The following is an 18657-nucleotide window of genomic DNA, read 5'->3' as shown; positions in this document are numbered from 1 at the left end:
GCGCAGTGCAAAAGGCAGCCGGATGAGAGGCAGGCAGAGAAAGATTCTCCATGGCCTCTCTGATAGTGAATTACACACAATCAGACTGGCCAGGCAGCATTCTATACCTGCCTCCCAGCCTGCAGCCAGACAGTGAATGGCTGTCAGCATGCTGATTAGTGGATGGCTGGAGGTATCCACCAATCAGAGGGCTGACAGCGATTCACTGAAGCATGTGGAGAGACGGTTATGATTATGGTTATGATTCCCCCCCCCCATGAATTAGTGGGTTAGGGGCCCCCTGTGCATTGCTTTGCCCAGGACCTTCAATGCTGTTAAGATGGACCTGGCTGCAAGTATGTTCTGTCCCTTATCCTGCAAGTTGTGGCCTCAACTCTAGTAAAATTATATTCTATACTATTGCTATTGTGGTCATCATTTGAGTCGCTGGCTTGGCTGGAGGGAGGGATCTGAGCAACTGGAAATCCACCTTACATTTGTCTATGCATCTACCCAGGGGCGTATCTATAATGGGTGCAGGGCGTGTGGGGAACATGGGCCCCTGGGGGCCCTGCACCACACACCCTGCACCCATAATATTACTTACCTCTCCAAAGTCCCACGTCGGCACGGGGGTCCGGCGCTGTAAATCGACTGGAAAATTCCTGTCGTTTTGCGCATGCACGGTACAGGGAAAATGGCCGCCGCGGCCATTTTCCTGGTGACCTGTGCATACACTATAGACTCTGGGCACACTCTAGTGCCCAGAGTCTATAACTCCGGCCGCACAGCGCAGTGCGCTGCCGGTTGCCAGACAGAGAGGAGGGGGCCCATGTCGGAGACTGCACACGGGCCCCCTCCTCTCTAGAAACGCCCCTGCATTTACCTCTGGTATGCTGCCACCACTGGGAGATCTCTGTGAGCATGGACCTCTGAGTAATGGTATTGATTAGGATGGCCCTGCCAGCACTGACTTCATTTGCAGGTGGAACACAATGAAGTCTCCAGCCTGGTGCCAAGTCTGATATCTTGTTTAGGGGTCTATTTACTAAGCAGTGTTAGGAGACAGAGTGAAAAGTGATAAGAATGTGATAAGGTGCCAGCCAATCAGCTCCCAAATGTCATTTTTCAAACACAGCCTGTGAGATGTCAGTTGGAAGCTGATTGGCTGGCACCTTATCACTTTCTTATCACTTTTCACTCTGTCTCCTAACACTGCTTAGTAAATAGACCCCCTAGTGTGAAAAGTCATATCTAGTATCTGGTACAAAGATGAATTTCAAAGTTATATCTCGCTCCAAAACATCTATCTATCTATCTCTATCGGGGCCGGACCCGCCATCGCCAGAAAGGCCGATTGTCTGATAGGGCGATCTGGCCCGAAAACCTGGCCGAGCAGCTGTGCCTCGTGACGTTCTGCTTGGCCGGCATGTAGAGAGACGAAGGCTCTCAAACCAACCCTGCTATCTATGTATTATCTTTTGAACTTTTGCACCTGACTTTTTCAAACAGCTTGAAACACTAGATATCCTGAGCTAAATGTAATAGATGGCACCACTGTGGGAAAACATGCGAGTATGCCCGTATTTTTAAAGCAGCAAACATGTTAAAGACTAATAGACTGTGAGCCGGCGCTGCTGAGGGAACAAATGCATGCATGCCCGTAGTTTTGAAGCAGCAAGCATGTTAAAGACTAAACCAGCCTGGTTTAGCCTTTAACATGCTTGCTGCTTTAAAGATACGAGCATGCTCGTATGTATTTCCGCTGCGGCGCCGGCTCGCAGTCTATTACATTTAGCCCCCCATGTCCATATAATTGTGACAAAAAGGAAAAAGTAAAGAACAGTCCAAGAAATAAAAATGTTAATATAACACCAAGGGATAGAAAATGCATAAATCAAAATCAGTTAAAAATGTTAAATCCTGGCTTGGGCATGAATCTTAAATAATGTATATGATGAAAAGCAATACAAAATATATAAATAAAAAGGGTCTAGCAATAGAAACATCCCATAAACTGAAAACTGAGTCAATTTCTGGTGGAAACGTGTAAACACAGGTATGCACTTGTGATAGTAATTAAGTCTATATAATTAAGTCTATATAATCGATTTTTTTTATTATTATTATTATTATTATTTAGCAATAGTTTTCACTTTCTTTCTTTGTTTTGGTCTTTACCTCTTTGTAGATAAAAGATGCAGATAAAATATAGAGCACAAGAGTGAAACTTTTTTGTATTGGCATCGCCCTAGCACATGGTTGAGGAGAATATTGTGCTGAGCCATCTGTCCCTCCCCATCATGGGGAATCCCTGGTGCTGTAATGCCCGGGAGTCCTGAAATCAGATGCACCATCAGCAGAGAGAGAGCTGCTGGGAGTGAGGTGACCTATACTGGGCTTTCCCAATAACTGGGCATTATTTATCACAATAAGGGGAAACAAACAATTTATTTGCACCTCTTAAAATGTTGAAATAGATCCTACCATTAGGACTGTGTTAGGTACAGTTGGGGACCAAACATGAATTTAATGTCACTTATTTCACCTATTACATATAGAGAATTCCATTTGCTTGTAAAATTCAGTTTACTGACAGGGTTATTTATGCAGATATATTACACAGAAGGAGAGTAATTTGCTTCTATACTTTGCCCCTGGTTTACTGTAGATCTGTAGCTGTTTGTTCCTCCACCTCTAGACCAGTGCTGAAACATGTTCACACAACTTACATGTTACTTATACATACACATGCATAAATACACTCACATATACATACTGTACAAAAGTATTCATATTATATGTATGTACATACATATATGTATATATATATATATATATATATATATATATAATATAAACACACACATTATATATATAGTAGTTGAAGGCCCCACAGCAAAGGTTGCCCCTATGTACCACCCAATGGTCAAAAATATATATAGCACATATACCTTTGGCCGGGAAGATGGGCCCCCCTCAGCTCTGGGCCCCATACCAGCTGCACCCCTTGCACCTATGGTAGTTACGCCCATGTATATATATATATATATATATATATATACACAAAATATTTTTAGGGGTGCACTCACCAGACTTCAAACAAGAGCTCAAAAAGACAGCTTTATTCCATAGAACGCTAATCCAATGTTTCGGTCCTCTTGGGACCTTTGTCAAGGTGGACAAGAGGACCGAAACGTTGGATTAGCGTTCTATGGAATAAAGCTGTCTTTTTGAGCTCTTGTTTGAAGTCTGGTGAGTGCACCCCTAAAAATATTTTGTATATTGGTGATTCTTTGGATCTACCTGGACCACAACCTGATGTTGCACCCCAGCACTTATCTCTCCAAAGAGAGTGCGGAATTGACAAAAAAGTATATATATATATATATATATATATATATATATATATATATAACTGCAATGCATATTTCATTAGGCTAGAACATGGCTACTTAGGAGTATGGGGATCAATCGCTTTATCATTGCACCTTTTATTTATCGTGAGGTATGCAAAGCAAAAACAATCCACAAACATACAGGTTATTCGGCTTCTAACAAAAAATATATAATTAACCCTGGCATGTTTGTGTATCTCCACGCGATCGGGCTGGTGTGAATGACATGCGCTGCGGCATATGCGTGCGCTACATAAATAACTGCTCATGAAACGACCACTACAGTAAAAACGCGCAGTGTGCTCTAAGCGCACGGCCCTGCATGCCCGCGTCCTAAGCGCCCCCCGCTGACTGAGCGCCCTGCATGCCTGCGTCCTAAGCGCCCCCCGCTGACTGAGCGCCCCGCATAGCCTGAGTCCTAAGCGCCCCCCGCTGACTGAGCGCCCCGCATAGCCTGAGTCCTAAGCGCCCCCCGCTGACTGAGCGCCCTGCATGCCTGCGTCCTAAGCGCCCCCCGCTGACTGAGCGCCCCGCATAGCCTGAGTCCTAAGCGCCCCCCGCTGACTGAGCGCCCTGCTTGGTGCATGTTGCTGGTGGTGGTGCTGCACCAGCTCAGGGTGCCCCTGCGAGGGACTGGCACGGGATTGCAGACAGCTGCCTGTCTTCCATAGCTGGGTCCGTGGAATCTGGATGCAGTGTTCCTTTTCCCTACACTCCCCCCACCTTCCTCCACTCCCACATCAGCCTCCGTGTCAGCATCAGCACCAGTACAGAGACAAGTAGCTGCTGATGCCTGCACTGAGCACAGACAGCGCGCAGGAGAAAGTCATCCTCAGCTTTAAATACCGGGACAATCGAAACCGTGCTTGCAGGGGTCACTCAGCTGAGGAGGGGGGTAAGGTCACGCGGCTGCCTAAAAGTTGGGGAGGGGGTCCTTCCCCCCCCAGTCCCCTCCGTCGTTTGCTCTCTCTGTCTGTGGCCAGCCAGCAGTGCTCCTTTTTGATGTTGCACTGAGAGCTATGTGCGCATGCCCAGCCTTTCAGAATTACTGCACTGGTCACAATAAGTTGGATGTCTCCTGCTCTTCACTGATAGCCCTAAATCATATCAAAAGCTAAAGGGATGTTGAGGATCAAGAAAAGAGGTTACGCTGGGATCTGGTCTTTTCAAGTTATAATTGCAATGGTCTGTGCACAGAGGTAAGTGATGGCAGATTGGGGAGAGAGGTAAGGGGGGGAGGGGGGTGTCTCTAGCCTTCACTTTCAATAGACCAAAATGTGATTGCAAAGCTGGGGATGTGCAAATAACACATTTATATTGTGTTGTATGTGTTTTTTTTCTTTTGTCTTTTAGTGCCAATGATCCCAGCAATATGTCACTGGTTAAGGAGACTGTTGATAGACTCTTGAAAGGCTATGACATCCGATTGAGGCCAGATTTTGGAGGTAAATTGCAATGAAGAAGAATGCTATGCCAGGCTAGCTATAGTTATTATTCTGAATTATAGATGCACAGTGTGTCTGTGCTGATGCTGCTGATTTTCTTTTTTCTTTATTTATTTTTACCTGCTTGAACTGAACCAAACTTAAATCAATTTTATTTGCATCCGCTGCTCAGTAATCCGAACCTTAAGCCATCTCTCATTTAAAAGATGCCACTTTGTACAGTACAGTGCATACTGTTGTTTCATCTTATTAGTTCCCCCTAATCATAATTAAGCTGCCCTTTAGCTAGTCTAGCCTAAAATGTGTCCCTGTGTTTTTTTATGGCAGCACAGGAGCATATGCCTAATCACTTGGTATGTGTAGAGCATTAGAGCATATTAATATTATTATGTGTGCCTGTACTTTGAAAGAGTTTTTAATGCCATTGAATTGTGACCACGATTTGTAAGCAGCCTCCACTTGACTGATCCACATTGATATATTAGAAACCTGTATAGCATAGTTATGCCAGGCAAATAAATGTCACTAGGTTACTGGATATATGTTAACATAAAGTACAGATTTATTTTAGTTATGTTGAATATGTACAGTATTATGGAGTAGTGTAGAACCTTAGCTCCTAAATACACTGTGTTTATTTAATTAAAGGGATACTGTATATAAGCCCTCTTATGTATTTACACTTAAAGATCCATCATGCCCGTCGGATAGGGTAAGCTGCTGTAATGCATGACTTGCTCTAATCAATACTTTGATCGGGCAAGAAAGAGTTAAGTTCTTAGAGAGATCTCAATGTGGACCTTCCTGTTGGCTTACAGGTCCTCCTGTGGCGGTTGGCATGAACATCGATATTGCCAGTATAGACATGGTGTCAGAAGTTAACATGGTAAGTGATTTTTTATTATTATTTCTGCAAAATGCTGTTAATAGTTTTTGTAATGCATATTCTGCTGTCACCCACACAACTGTACTGTATATTATTGCTGTCTGTGTAATCTGTTTTTTTTTTCATTACTATATGTCATGACACTGTTTGTTAGCGAGTCAGTATCATTTTGGGGCACGGATTTGTTGGTAATTCTGACCACAGATGACACATGATGGTGCATTGGTATTAGTGCTTAGTTTTATCAGCTCTTGCATCCAGGTAAGGTGAAGCTTCCCAAATTGCATGTCAACCTCCGCTTGGCCAGCCGTGTGTTCGTAATGATCGGAATGCCTTTGTTTTTCTGTCACATATTGGTGGCATGAAGTCTCGTCTCATCCCCCAGTACCTATTTGACAGTCTTGTAATACAGTCACTTTCAACATATAGTAGCTTTTGATTACTTGGTTGAAATTCAAGAAACAGCTTTTGGCTTGCTTGCTTCATGCAATAGCATCCCCTGCTGACATATATGTTGCACTACAGATCATAGACAAATTAGCTTTCCATCTAAGACCATGATACTCTATCAGTTTATAGACTTGAGAGCAGGGATTGTGGTATCGATGTTGCAGAACTTTGCAGTAGTTCACCGAATCAGAACTTTTAATTGTTTTACCACAATTAATACAGTGATTGAATATGAAGCATATTTATATTGTATACGCGTCTAATTATGTATAATTGTGTAACATTTAACATTGTGCTAGTTTGGTATTATAACAGCTATACGGTTATAGAGTTAACTAAGGTTGATTCAGTGTTACTCTGTATTATACAAATGTCTTTATTACATAAGACAATTTTGAATTTGAATAAAAAGTCACAGTATTGTATATTTGTGTGCATTTCTGGTGTCACTCTTGTTCTGTATGCGCCCATAAACTATTTTAATGTGTGCTCAAAGCCTAATAATTTAACTTCTTAACTGCCAGGGAGCCAAAATAATATTTTCCCATAGGTTAATGGTGTGCTATTTTAATGCACAAAGGCATTCAGGAACTAACAGTATGGTCATTGTAATTAATGAGCTTAAGCATCTGTATACACAAAAACTGACGCACACAATCATGTACCTAAATACGCTACAGGCTATAGGGGTCTATTTACTAAGCAGTGTTAGGAGACAGAGTGTAAAGAGATAAGGTACCAGCCAATCAGCTCCCAACTGTCATTTTTCATACACAGCCTGTGACATGGCAGTTGGGATCTGATTGGCTGGTACCTTATCACTTTTCACTCTGTCTCATAACACTGCTTAGTAAATAGACCTCTTATTAGTGTCACACTGACAATCTTGTGTATCACAGCTGTAAACAATGTATTCATACCTGGCTTGAATATACTTTCCAGAGAATGCTCCAATTTATGGATGGCTGTGAGTACCTGTATAGCAGGACATGCATATTAATTTGTAGCTGGAATTTAGACATTGAATACTATATATTTCACAATTTTTCACAGCATTTCATCTTAAAGGTACACTGCCGCCTTGATTTTACATTTTACAAATGTATCACTGCCCAAAGCGAGAGTCCCAGGGGGAATACTACATCTGTGTTTTTTTTTGTCATGGGCTCTGTTGATTATGTAAAATAGAATTGGGAAAATAATTTAGCCAGCCAACTTTAAAAGACAGAAATTAGCAGGAATGTGTGGGAGGACCAATCACAAACTGCAGTCACTTGACTGTGACTTTTGATTGGTCCTCCTGATCATACATCCCCACCCCCTCAGTTTTACCCTGAGCTGTACATTGAAATGAAGCAGTATGGAATAAACAGCTGCACGGAGCAGCCCCTGGAGCTCCATCTAGGGGCAATTCAGTACTTACTAGGTGGTAAAACAGCTTTACCGATATAACACATAAAAAATATATATGTTTTTGCACTGATATTATATCCGAAGTGATAGTTATATTGTGTGCTTATTTTTATTTGCTCACTATTTCCACTGAAACTCTATTTATATAGCATAGGGCCTTATGGGGCTCGTACTGAGTCGTATGCAGTTTTGATGCTGCACGAAGTTGGCTAATATTTTAAGTCTGCGCTTGCGTCCGAGTCTCACAATGCGTGTGTCCCGATTGTATGCGCTCAGAGACGCAGTACAGGATCGGACACAGGGGCTGTGATTTTTACTGGGAATTCCTGGGAGGTAAGGGGATGGTTTAGCCGACACAGGATTGTCATGGACGTGTCTCTGAAAATAGGATGCAGTCGGCATTCCGACGGTCAGGATGCTGGTGGTCAGAATCCCGGCTCTGGAATCCTGACCGCTGTCACCCCGATGAGTATTAGGGATAAGTTTAGGGTTAAGGCTCAGGGTTATGCTGCAGCACTAGGGTGAATCTGAGGGTTAGGTTGCAAGAAGGGGACGGTTAGGGTTAGGCTGCGGGGGGCGGAAGGTTAGGGTTAGGCTGCGGGGGGCGGAAGGTTAGGGTTAGGCTGCGGGAGGGGGAGGGATAGGGTTAGGCTGCGGGAAAAGAGGGTTAGTGTTAGGTAGCAGGAAAGATGGGTTAGAGGGAGGGTTAGGGTAAGGGTTATAATATGTACCAAATTCTGTTGGGATTCCGCTGTCGGTACTTTGACTGTCGGCATCCTGACCACTGAGATCCCATACCCAACCCTCTGAAAACAACTATGCATAGCCACTCATACAGGAGGGCTGGGACGGGATGGCAGCACTTGGGATCCTGGTGGTCAGAATCCCAACGCTGGCATCCCGACTAAGTCACAATCCAGACAGATGGAGGTAAGTATATTACCCTTCCCCTCCCCCTCCCCCCGCAGCCTAAACCTAACCCTCCTCCCACAGTCTAAACCTAACCCTCCCCCCTAGTCCCTAAACCTAACCCTCCCCCCTAGTCCCTAAACCTAACCCTCCCCCCCGCAGCCTAAACCTAACCCTCCTCCCATGTCCCTAAACCTAACCCTCCCCCCTACAGCCTAACCCTAACCCTCCCCCTAGTGCCTAGCCCTCCCCCTAACCCCAATACCTATTGTCGGAATGCCGGCGCCGGGATTCTGACTGGTGTTGGGATTCCGTCACCAGCATCCTGAGCGCCAGCCTCCCAACAGCCGGGATAATCACTACATCTCCATACAGGAGGCCATACTCACACGGAAAACTGCACCTGCCATAGGGTAGGTGTAAGTTTTGTTGGTGCTAGCGATGGTGGCATCTAAAGAAGCACAAAGACGGAAAAGCACTTTTTCAGGATGCTGTAAGAGGGGCGTCTCAGTTCTGTGAAAATGTTCCACGCCATTAGCATAAGATGTGGCAAGAGGCACATGGCGGATGCAACTGCATCTGACTCGGAATAAACCCCTATTTGTCTTTATTCATGTAAACTGTCACTATGGGCGGGATGAATCAAGCATCACACTTTGAATGTGTTACATCCCACCACTGATCGCATGCTTAGCGGCGTTTATTAACACCATATGCATGACTGGTTATGTAAGGGACAGCTCTTCCGTATCATGTGATGGTGTGATGTCATTAGTTACTATTGTTATTGCTGGAGATTTTACTACAGTGAAACATCTGGGAAAATCAGAAGTATTGCCGAACAAAACATATTGCTACTAATAATTATCATTCTGATTAAAAGCGTATATTAGTCCAAAATTAGGTGATTTTGCATCTATTGTACCTGTGGTTTTATTAATCTATACAAGTTGGTGCTTATTTATAGAGATGAGTAGTTCGGTTTTGGCTCGATCTGCCCGCCAAATTCGGATCTCAAAACTAGGCAAAACGTCATTTTTCAGAGATGCCTGTGTAGAAATGTTCGTAAAAGATGTTGTTTTGCCTCGTTCTGAGATCCGAATTTAGCGGGAAAATCCAAACCAAAGCTCATCATCATTTATTTACCAGTGGTTTCACTATGAGATTTAAAGCACAGTGTGTATTCGCTAAAAACTGCTGACTGGTCAATAAATCCCATTGTCTCTAAAAGTGCTGCATCGGTAGCAAAATGTCAAATTGTCCTTCAATGGTCATTGACTTGCCATTTTTCTGTGGGCTGCTGCTTTCAGAGGCACCCCAGGGTGCTGAAAACAAATGTAAAACTTCCCTGTCATGCAGGAGCTTCGGGAACAGCAGAAGACTGTCAGCAGAATGGAGGGTTGGGACTAGTTCAGGAAGCAGTAAGACAGGTGTCACCTCTATGTCATCACACTTCTCTGGGGGGAAGGAAGTCTGTAGCTGCCAGAGGCCACAGGGAAAAGAGGGTGTGTACTGTCAGTGTGTCTGTCTTACCTATCAGTGTGTCTGTCTGACCTAGGGGTTCCCAACCACATCCTCAAGGCACACTAACAGTCCAGGTTTTAAGGATAGCCATATTTGAGCATAGGTGACTTGATTAGTACCTCAGTTATTTTGATTTAACCACCTGTGCTCAGGCATGGATATCACTAAAACCAGGACTTTTAGTGTGCCTTGAGGACCCGAGGTTGGGTATCACTGGTCTGACCTGTCAGTATGTCTCTCTGACTGTGAGTCTGTCCTTTAGCACTGGCTGTGTGAGTTATCACTCAGTCCTGCTTGTGTCTCTGTCTGACCTGTCAGTGTGCCTGTCAGGCCTTGAGCTTGATTACTGGACATAAGTGGGATGGTCCCTTAGTCTAGCTTGTGTCAGTCCTGTCAGTGTATCTGTCTATCTGATCTGTGAGCCTGTCTCCTAGCAATATTAGTGCTTCTGTCTTACAGTCATGCTTGTATTTCTGCCTGTCCTGTCAGTGAGTGTGGGTCACAGTCCTGTTTGTGTATCCTCCAGTTCTGTCAGGAGCCCCTGTAATAGCTAGGATGCTTATATGATACAGAATGGCAGTCCGCCACCAAGCATAGGTATATGTAATATTGACTGTGATTGTAGATTTGTAAGCTTACAGTATTTATTCCAAGGGGTTTGCACTGTGAATTAAGGTGCCTACACACATAGCAATATTTTACACGATTTGCCCGATTTCGATGAATCGTGATGACAAACCGTATAAAATATGTCCTAATTGTGAGTCCCCACTCACGATCACGATGCGGATGCGCGTCCCCGCTGGTCGCACATCGCATCTTCAGATCTGCCGTCCTGTAGGGCAGATCGGACAATCTGGGACATGATGCACTGAAAAAAAAGAAAGGATGCACGATGGATCATTTGTACATACACCAAATCATGTGCCAAATCGTGAGCAGGACTGACGGGGAGCTGCCGGGGGAGTTGCAAGGGAAATTGTACACGATGTTGGATCGTGAGCACATCGCTATTTGTGTAAGCGCCTTAAGTCTTGTAGGGTCCATAATAAGATGAATAGTATAGCCACACCAAGTTAAGCATGTAAGTTACATTTAATAAAAAATCAATACACATGACATTACACAAAGACATAGAAGATGTACAATAAAATATGTGATACATACAATATATCTGTATCATGGGGATGCAATCAGGAAGCCGGCTGACGTAAGCTTCCCGACTGCATTATCCCTGCGAGGGTTAAATGACAGGCGTCTAAATATAGACGCCTGTCATTTTTCAGACGTCGGGCGCCGCCAGCAGACAGCCGTGGGGGGGAGGAGGGTTAGGTTTAGGGCTCCCAGGGGGGACTTTGGGTTAGGCACCCCCCCCGGGAGGGTTAGGGTTAGGCTAAGGGGAGGGAGGATTAGGGTTAGGCACCCCCGGGGAGGGAGGATTAGGGTTAGGCACAGGGGGGGAGGTTAGGGTTAGGCACCCCTAAGGAGGGTTATGGTTAGTGGGGTTAGGTTAGTAGATACCTTAGGACGATCGGAATTTCCAGCGCTGGCGGGCTTCCGCTGTCCGGCTCTGCTGTTTTGTCGGTCTGCCGCTGCCAGGATTCGAACTCCCGGCCATGCAGCCGCCGGGAACTATACCGATTCCGTATCATGTACCCAAAATAAGCAGACTGGAATTATGCTGGGAAATATGAATCAAATGTGGATATTAATAATGAATGTCCTTTAAATTGCATTCAATATGTCTTTGAAGCTCACATATTATTGAATTGTTGAGAGACTCTCAAAGAGCAACATAATAACATTCGCTCACATGGAGGATATTACGGAACTTGTAGCCCCTCAATGTATAATCACAGATATGTTCCCAATCTATAAATGACAGCTGGACATGTAGCAGGAATACGTAACTGCAAATGTGTAATTCCGTTTCTGTCAGCATATATTACGGGAGTCATTGAGCGGCCAGGACAGATGGCTACCTTAACAAAGTTGGCTTCCTTCTGTATGGAAAGGTGGTTATTGTTGAATTGCCGAGTGGTCTCTCAGGTTCTCAATGTAACAGCATCAGTCTCTCTGACTACCTTATGTTACCTTATGTTATTGAGAGATTCAGTAGGGCTAATGTGGGAGTCCATGCATCTTCAAGCGGAAAGCTGTGCCACCCTTTGATCTTACACTAGCTGCTGTATCCACCATCTTTAGTGATAGCAATTGCACAAGCCCCATGCTAGCTGCAAGAACAGGCTCCCCTTCACCGCACATGACTCAGAATGCCACTGAGATTTGCATACTCACCCACCTCAATCCCATGACACTCCCATCCCACCAGTTGGGGGGGGGTGTCCAATGAAGTCGCATCGTTATCAGCCACTTTTCATCCCAAAACGTCCAATTTCATGGAAATACAGATCAGTACGAGTTCCATCTCAGCATACTGTGGGATCTACATACGTAGAAATACATAAATTTGCACATGCGCTATATGCAAGTACTCGCTGTTTGCGTCCGTGTACAAGGATCTGTCCAACTCGGTATCAGAGCCTAAACAGCTATGAAGGCAGATTGTACGCAGAGGCCAATGGTCATTTTGCGACTGCCTTTACCAACATAATTGCTGTATATCACAACCATTTTGCCCAATTTTATCTGCTGTATAACAATGTGTGTTGCCAGCGAAGCAATGACACGGTGTGTGAGTGGGAAAAAGAAAGTGGACTGGAAAATATAGGGAGCACATCTGCATATTTTTCTTCAAAATTAAAATAAAACAAAATGTATGAGCATTCTACTGATAGCTAAATCAAATTGGAATTGCTGTCTCATTATCCTAGTCATGTTAATTCATACCTATGGGTTTCGCTGAGGTTAATCTTGACCTGAAAAAGGTGAAGGGCACTTGCCACATTAGGTTGTCTTGGACCATGCACCAGGGGCATAACAGATTACAATGCACCTTGAGTGTGCGACATCATGATGTTGTACAAGGGAGGGCAGCATTGGTAAGTACAGTGCTAGCCAGGCGTCCTGAGGGCCTGATTCAGAGCTGCTCGCTGCTGGCGAGCGCTCGCTCTGAATCAGGGTTTGGATTTTTTTTATATTTTTTTTTACCATGCCGCTCGCTGAGCTGTGGGGTGCCACACACAGCTTTTGCGAGCGGCCTGGAGCCCATGACGATTATCACGACCATCAGGCTTACGAGGAGACCCTGTGGTAGGGCCTCAGCTCCTGCAAGCCCGAGTGGACTCCCTGCTCTAATAGAGCAGGAAGTCCACTACTGACATCACTCGTGATGTCAGTAGGGTCGCCCACAAACGTCAGGCTTTCCTAAGGGAACGCCTGCGTTTGTGCAGTCACCCTCCCTCCCCGCCTACACAATGGGGCGAGCTGTCAATCAACATTGACAGTCTTCCCGTCTTGTACCGAGACCCGTAGCGACGGAGCTGCCGTCGCTGGACGGGTCTCGTGCATGCGCACGCCGGAGGCGGTGCACGCGCAGAGGGGGACCAACGGCCCGCTTGTGAGCGCTGTGCGCTTGCGAGCGGCCCCTGAGTCCACAAGATGCTCTGGGCAACAGTGCACAACCTGTGGCACTCTGCTAGCCAGAAGCAAAGGCAGTACCACCAAAAGAGTGCGGCTCTGCTATGTACCATGGCAACAACTTCATCTCAGTGGAACTACTCTCCAGGAATGTCTGTACTAGAGACATTAAATATGGAGGTACTTGGGGGAGATTTATAATACCTTCTAAAGAGGACAATTATAGTATATATTAGAGCAGTGGTTCTCAAACTTGGTCCTCAGGACCACACACAGATCACGTTTTCCAGGTCACTTAGCAGGTGCACAGGTGTATTCATTACTCACTGACACATTTTAAAATCCCAGCAAAAGAATTGCACCGCTTGCAGATGGTACAAAACATAGCTGCCAGGCTATTAACCAACCAGCCCCGTTACAGCCACATAACACCCACTCTCTACTCCCTTCACTGGCTGCGTGTCAGATGGTGAATTGTTTTCAAGATTGGATTACTAACTTACAAAGCCCTACATTACCATGGCCCAAGGTACCTAAAGCAGATTCTTATTCCGTACCGTCCCACACGAGTACTGCGATCCATTGACGAAGGACTATTAACAGTACCTAGGGCTCTATTTATTAACATTATTTTGACTAAAATAAAGTGAAAAAGGGTGTTTTGTGTTTTCACACCCTTTTCACATTATTTTAGTATCACCTATAGTTATTACAGGGCAATTGGAGTAGAATTTGTAAAATTCTACTCCAACCCCTAAGTATCACTTATTTTTAGTAATCAGATCGCATTTCCCAAGATTGTAATTCGCGGGGGGTCCGCGATTGTGGGGGGCAGGGCTTAGTGCCGGGGGCGGGGTTTAGCGCCGGGGGGATAGCAGCGGCGACCGGTCGGTGCATGTGCGGGCACTTTGTCACGGTATTTTTAACTGAAAATACCGTGACTAGTGTGCGGATGGGATTCGCAGGGACAGAGCTTTATCGCAAGCTCTGTCCCTGCAAGGGATTTGTAGTAAATCCCTGTGATATTGCCTGCCCAGCACTGGCCTCCACTCACCTGAGTGTCCTGGTCGCCAGCCCGTGCTCCTGCTGGGCCCTCTGCCTCCTCCTCCTCCTAATCTTCTGGGTGTAGGGAGGAGGAGGAAGAGCCCGGGACTTCCTGCACAAGTCACCAGCAGGAAGTTCCCGGGGTCGGTGGGGGCGGGGTCCCACGGAGACCCCCTCACCCGGCGTCGGCTGCTTCGCCAAGGGAAGCTCTTATCGCAAGATAAGAGTACATATGCGATTAGTAAGGTTGTGGTGACTGGCGGTATGTACACCGCAACCTTAGTACATCCCGGCTTCTGTGAGGAGACCTATGCACCTGCTGGGTGACCTGGAAAATGTGAACTGTGTGGGGTCCCGAGGACCGAGTTTGAGTACCACTGTACTAGGTAAATTAGGCAACGTCTCTACTTGTGCTTTTTTGAAGGGTGGAAGAGGAGAGTATGCTGGAACAGTACACGTGCTGGATTACTGTTGGATCAGTGTGTATTCCTTATTGGGCATATTTATGAAAAAAATAAAAACTTGCTGAATATCCCTCAAAAAACAGCAGATGCTTCAGCTATAAATATTAAGCATTCCCTGAACCCTTGTATGGGGGCCATAGCAAATCCCAAAGATATCTAGCACATGCATGGTCTGATAACAGCGCAAGCACAGTAGTGAGGCAAGGGTCTGAACACGGAATTAAAGTGACCGCATCGAAGCCCCTGTCTCTGCAAGTTAATAATGGTAAATTCAGGCAATCCTTATTTTCTTTTTGCCATGATAATCGGCAATAAGAAATTATAATTATCAGGACTAATTCCAGATACATGATAAATTTACCCCTAAATCATCATATTGTTCTGTAGATAATGCCCTTCACTAATGCAATGTACAAATTGAGCACAGCCTCTGAGATTAGCATCCGTTATACAGAACCAAACAGAGCAGGTGCCCAGAATCCCCTCTGTCGGCCAGACACACTGATTTAAATATAAAGAAAAATACTGCTCAGACATTACATTAGCACGTTTACTGGCATATTTACACTTTACGGGTCAGACTGATTTGTCGGCTTTCTCTGTGTGGGATGCATATCTAATTTTGGATGAGTCCCTCTCCCACCCACCCTGCATATGTTGCAGGGACTGTTTTAAGTTGCATTGTAGCACTACAGGTCCCTCTGTGTGAAATATGTACATTTTTGTAAATAAATGCATAGTTTCAAAAGAATTTACAGGTACTTAATGTTTTTCCTGTGGATCAGCTGGTCCCAGCGGTGTTTGGTTGCTTTGCCTCATGAGTGTTTAATGGCAAAAAACAGTGCTGGGAGCCAGCAGGTGCCATTGTGGGAGCGGAGGCTGACGAAATATGGGCTGCTCATTCTGTTTTGATAAGGGGGAGATTAGGAAAAAGCAGCACAAGATTTATTTTCCTATAGCACCAAATTTATTTGAGTGGTCTGTTGCCCCTGGGAGTTTAAGAAGCTTTGGCTGTGGTAGATGTAGGACTGAGGGCCTGATTCAAAGCCGCTCGTAAGCGGCCGCTCGCTCGCTCCGAACGATGTTCGCACATCTGCGCATGCGTATGGGTCGTAATGCGCATGCGCCAACCAGTCATTGCGGTCGGAAATCGTGCGCTCACAAAACAGCGAGGGCCTGCTAATTTGAGTGACAGAATGAGGCGTTTGTGGGTGTTAACAGGGGAAGGTGCTTGAAAATGGGGAAGTGGAGATCCGAACGCAGGCGTGCCAACTGGTCAAAACGGGCGTTTAATGGGTGTGCATAATTAACAAAGCAGCGTCATCGACCACTTCACTTGGTTGTCTTTTAGCCTGAACTGCTCGCAGTGATTGCGGGAAGTAAAACCTACCACAAGCACTGCGAGCAGTTCAGACGCTTTTCGATGTACTCGATTAATCTAATAAATAGCGGAGATGACGTATGATGCGAACGGCCAGGGGGCGTCTTTACAAAATAGCGAGCGCATGTTTCGTTTGCTCGCTCAGACATAGAGGCGTCAACAGACCGCAAAGAGCGAGCGCTCAATTTAAATAGCCGGCCCCTTTTTTCTGAACGACCGTTCGCAAATAGCGTCCTGCTCTGAATCAGGCCCTGAAGCCCTTGGGACTGATGCCCAGTCTTGTGAATTTCTGCAGAAGTCCCGGAAGTTCATTATTAAGTGGGAGATTTTAAAGTCAAGACTCCCAGCTCAGACATAATGGAGCTAGGGCAGAGAGGTGACTATTCATGTCTATAACATCTTCACTATCTTCAAATATTGATGTGTGTAACTGCTACAAAATATCCAGCTCTGTACCTGTACAATGTTGTACCGTCTGTGTTCCTGTGATCTGCAGATAAGAGCTGACACGCTAATCCATCCCCAGCGGTCCTGGGTTGAGCACAGCATCTTACTGTAGTTCCCAGCCAGCTACCCAGCAGTCCTGATCAGTGGTGGGTCCTACCTGTGGTCTTGTAGGGGGCTGCTGCTGCACTGCCTAAGTGACCAGCAGCATGTGTGCAGGAGGAGGGGGAAAAATAGTGACTTGCATTTGCACACAAGCCCCTGGCTTCTAGGGACTGCATTGGCTGCAGCCCCCAGAAGCCCATTACTGCTGGCAGGTAAATTTGCACATGAACACAGGGATGCCATCGGAAATTGTAGGGCCTGGGACTGACAGAATAGTCCCCCCCTCTTACCTTATTCCTTAAAATTTAGTCAAATCTCTCCAACCCTGAGCTGTCTCCCTAACCCCAGCCACCAGTGCAGTCCCCTTCTGTTTCTCCAGCCCTGCGGTGTCTCCCTACCCATCCAGTCCCCTTCTGTCTCTCCAGCCCTGTGGTGTCTCCCTAACCTTAGTCAGTCTTTTTCCGTCTCTCCAGCCCTGCTTTGCCTCTTGTCTACACTTTCTAGCCCGAGCCAGCCCCCGCATCCGCATGACATGCAAGTCACTTACCTGTTACTTCCTTCCTCGGTTCTGACTGCTCCATCTTCATATGCAGTGGCTCCTCTCTCTATAAGCGGTGTGGTGTGACGTCACGATTGAACGGCCTGGCGGTATGAGGTGGAGCGGGAGGACAGTAGGAGATGGAGCCTGCGAACGGCAGGAGCGGGCCCCCTGACACTCACTTTTATTGCGTGGGGTAGAAGAGGCGGCGTGCCAGTAGGATCGGGCCGACCCATGTCACTTTTAATTCCAGGGGGGTTGTAGCAGGGACAGCAGTCCTTCCTGATGGCGGCCCTGCATGAACCTCCCCCCTTCTCCCCCACATATCGGCTGCAGACCCTAGAAGCATTAGAGCTGGTAGAAAAGAATGGAGGTTCCTCCCATTGGAAGCACTATCTGCCGATTGCAGTCCAGACTGACGATCAAGCATGAAGCCACTGCAATCACTGGAAGCTCACTGGTGGTGGCGGATTTTTACTGGGGGTGCTGCGGCCCTACAGCCCTTAGGCAAAATCTGCCACTGTCCCTGATACAAATAGATAGATACAGCCAAAGAAACAGCAAGTACTTACTGCAAGAGTCACACACATGGCCAAGAAGTGTAAGCAGTGGTAAATGAAAGGATAGAGGTGGTACCAGGGGCAGAACTATGGGAGACAATGGAGGCGCCTGCCGCTGGGCTCCAGCACTAAAGGGGCACCTCCTCCATTCTCCACTTAGGTCTGTAACTATGTACCTGGAGTGTTCCATCACGGCCGCCAAATACATAGCACCCCTTCCCGGCACCTGAGAAGCCACCATACACTAGTGCAGTGCTCCATGTCAGACCATCAGCTGCCACCCCCGTCTATTTAGCCTGTCCCTACTCATTGGTGTCGCTGCTCCTCAGCAGCTTCTTATGTCAGTGTGACACGTCCGGTGCCCCCCTCACCCACAACGCTCTGTCTCACTCCTCCCTGGCGGGTGTATCTGCATGCGAATTGCTACATTACAGTGTCAGCGGCTATGACGGGGGGCACCAAATTATAACTTGCCTCCGGGCATCTGGGATGAACTTACGCCACTGGGTGGTACACAGAGTACAATTGCAGTTGGCAAGTGGCTAGTTTGGCCAGTTGAATTGTTCAGTGATGACAA

The 18657-nt window shown here is 46.1% G+C and overlaps 1 protein-coding gene across 5 annotated transcripts in view; it reads left to right on the top strand.

Moving 5' to 3' along the window:
• The first annotated feature begins 4499 nt into the window (after positions 1-4499).
• Positions 4500-18657, top strand: part of GABRB2 (gamma-aminobutyric acid type A receptor subunit beta2) — a 401709-nt gene continuing 387551 nt past the window's right edge. For 4 of the 5 annotated variants that reach the window (XM_088475062.1, XM_088475059.1, XM_088475058.1 and 1 more), the window contains exons 1-3: positions 4500-4576; positions 4731-4822; positions 5641-5708. In XM_088475062.1, coding sequence (XP_088331188.1) covers positions 4500-4576; positions 4731-4822; positions 5641-5708 — 237 coding nt within the window. Of the gene's footprint in view, positions 4577-4730; positions 4823-5604; positions 5709-18657 lie in introns of all 5 variants that reach the window. The other variant, XM_088475061.1, reaches the window with a different exon arrangement.

The sequence above is a fragment of the Taudactylus pleione genome, unplaced genomic scaffold, assembly GCF_031769625.1.
Source record: "Taudactylus pleione unplaced genomic scaffold, aTauple2 ptg000161l, whole genome shotgun sequence".
NCBI lineage: Eukaryota > Metazoa > Chordata > Amphibia > Anura > Myobatrachidae > Taudactylus > Taudactylus pleione.
The sequence above is the reverse complement of the archived record's forward strand: the minus strand, read 5'-3'. Positions and strand labels throughout refer to the sequence as shown.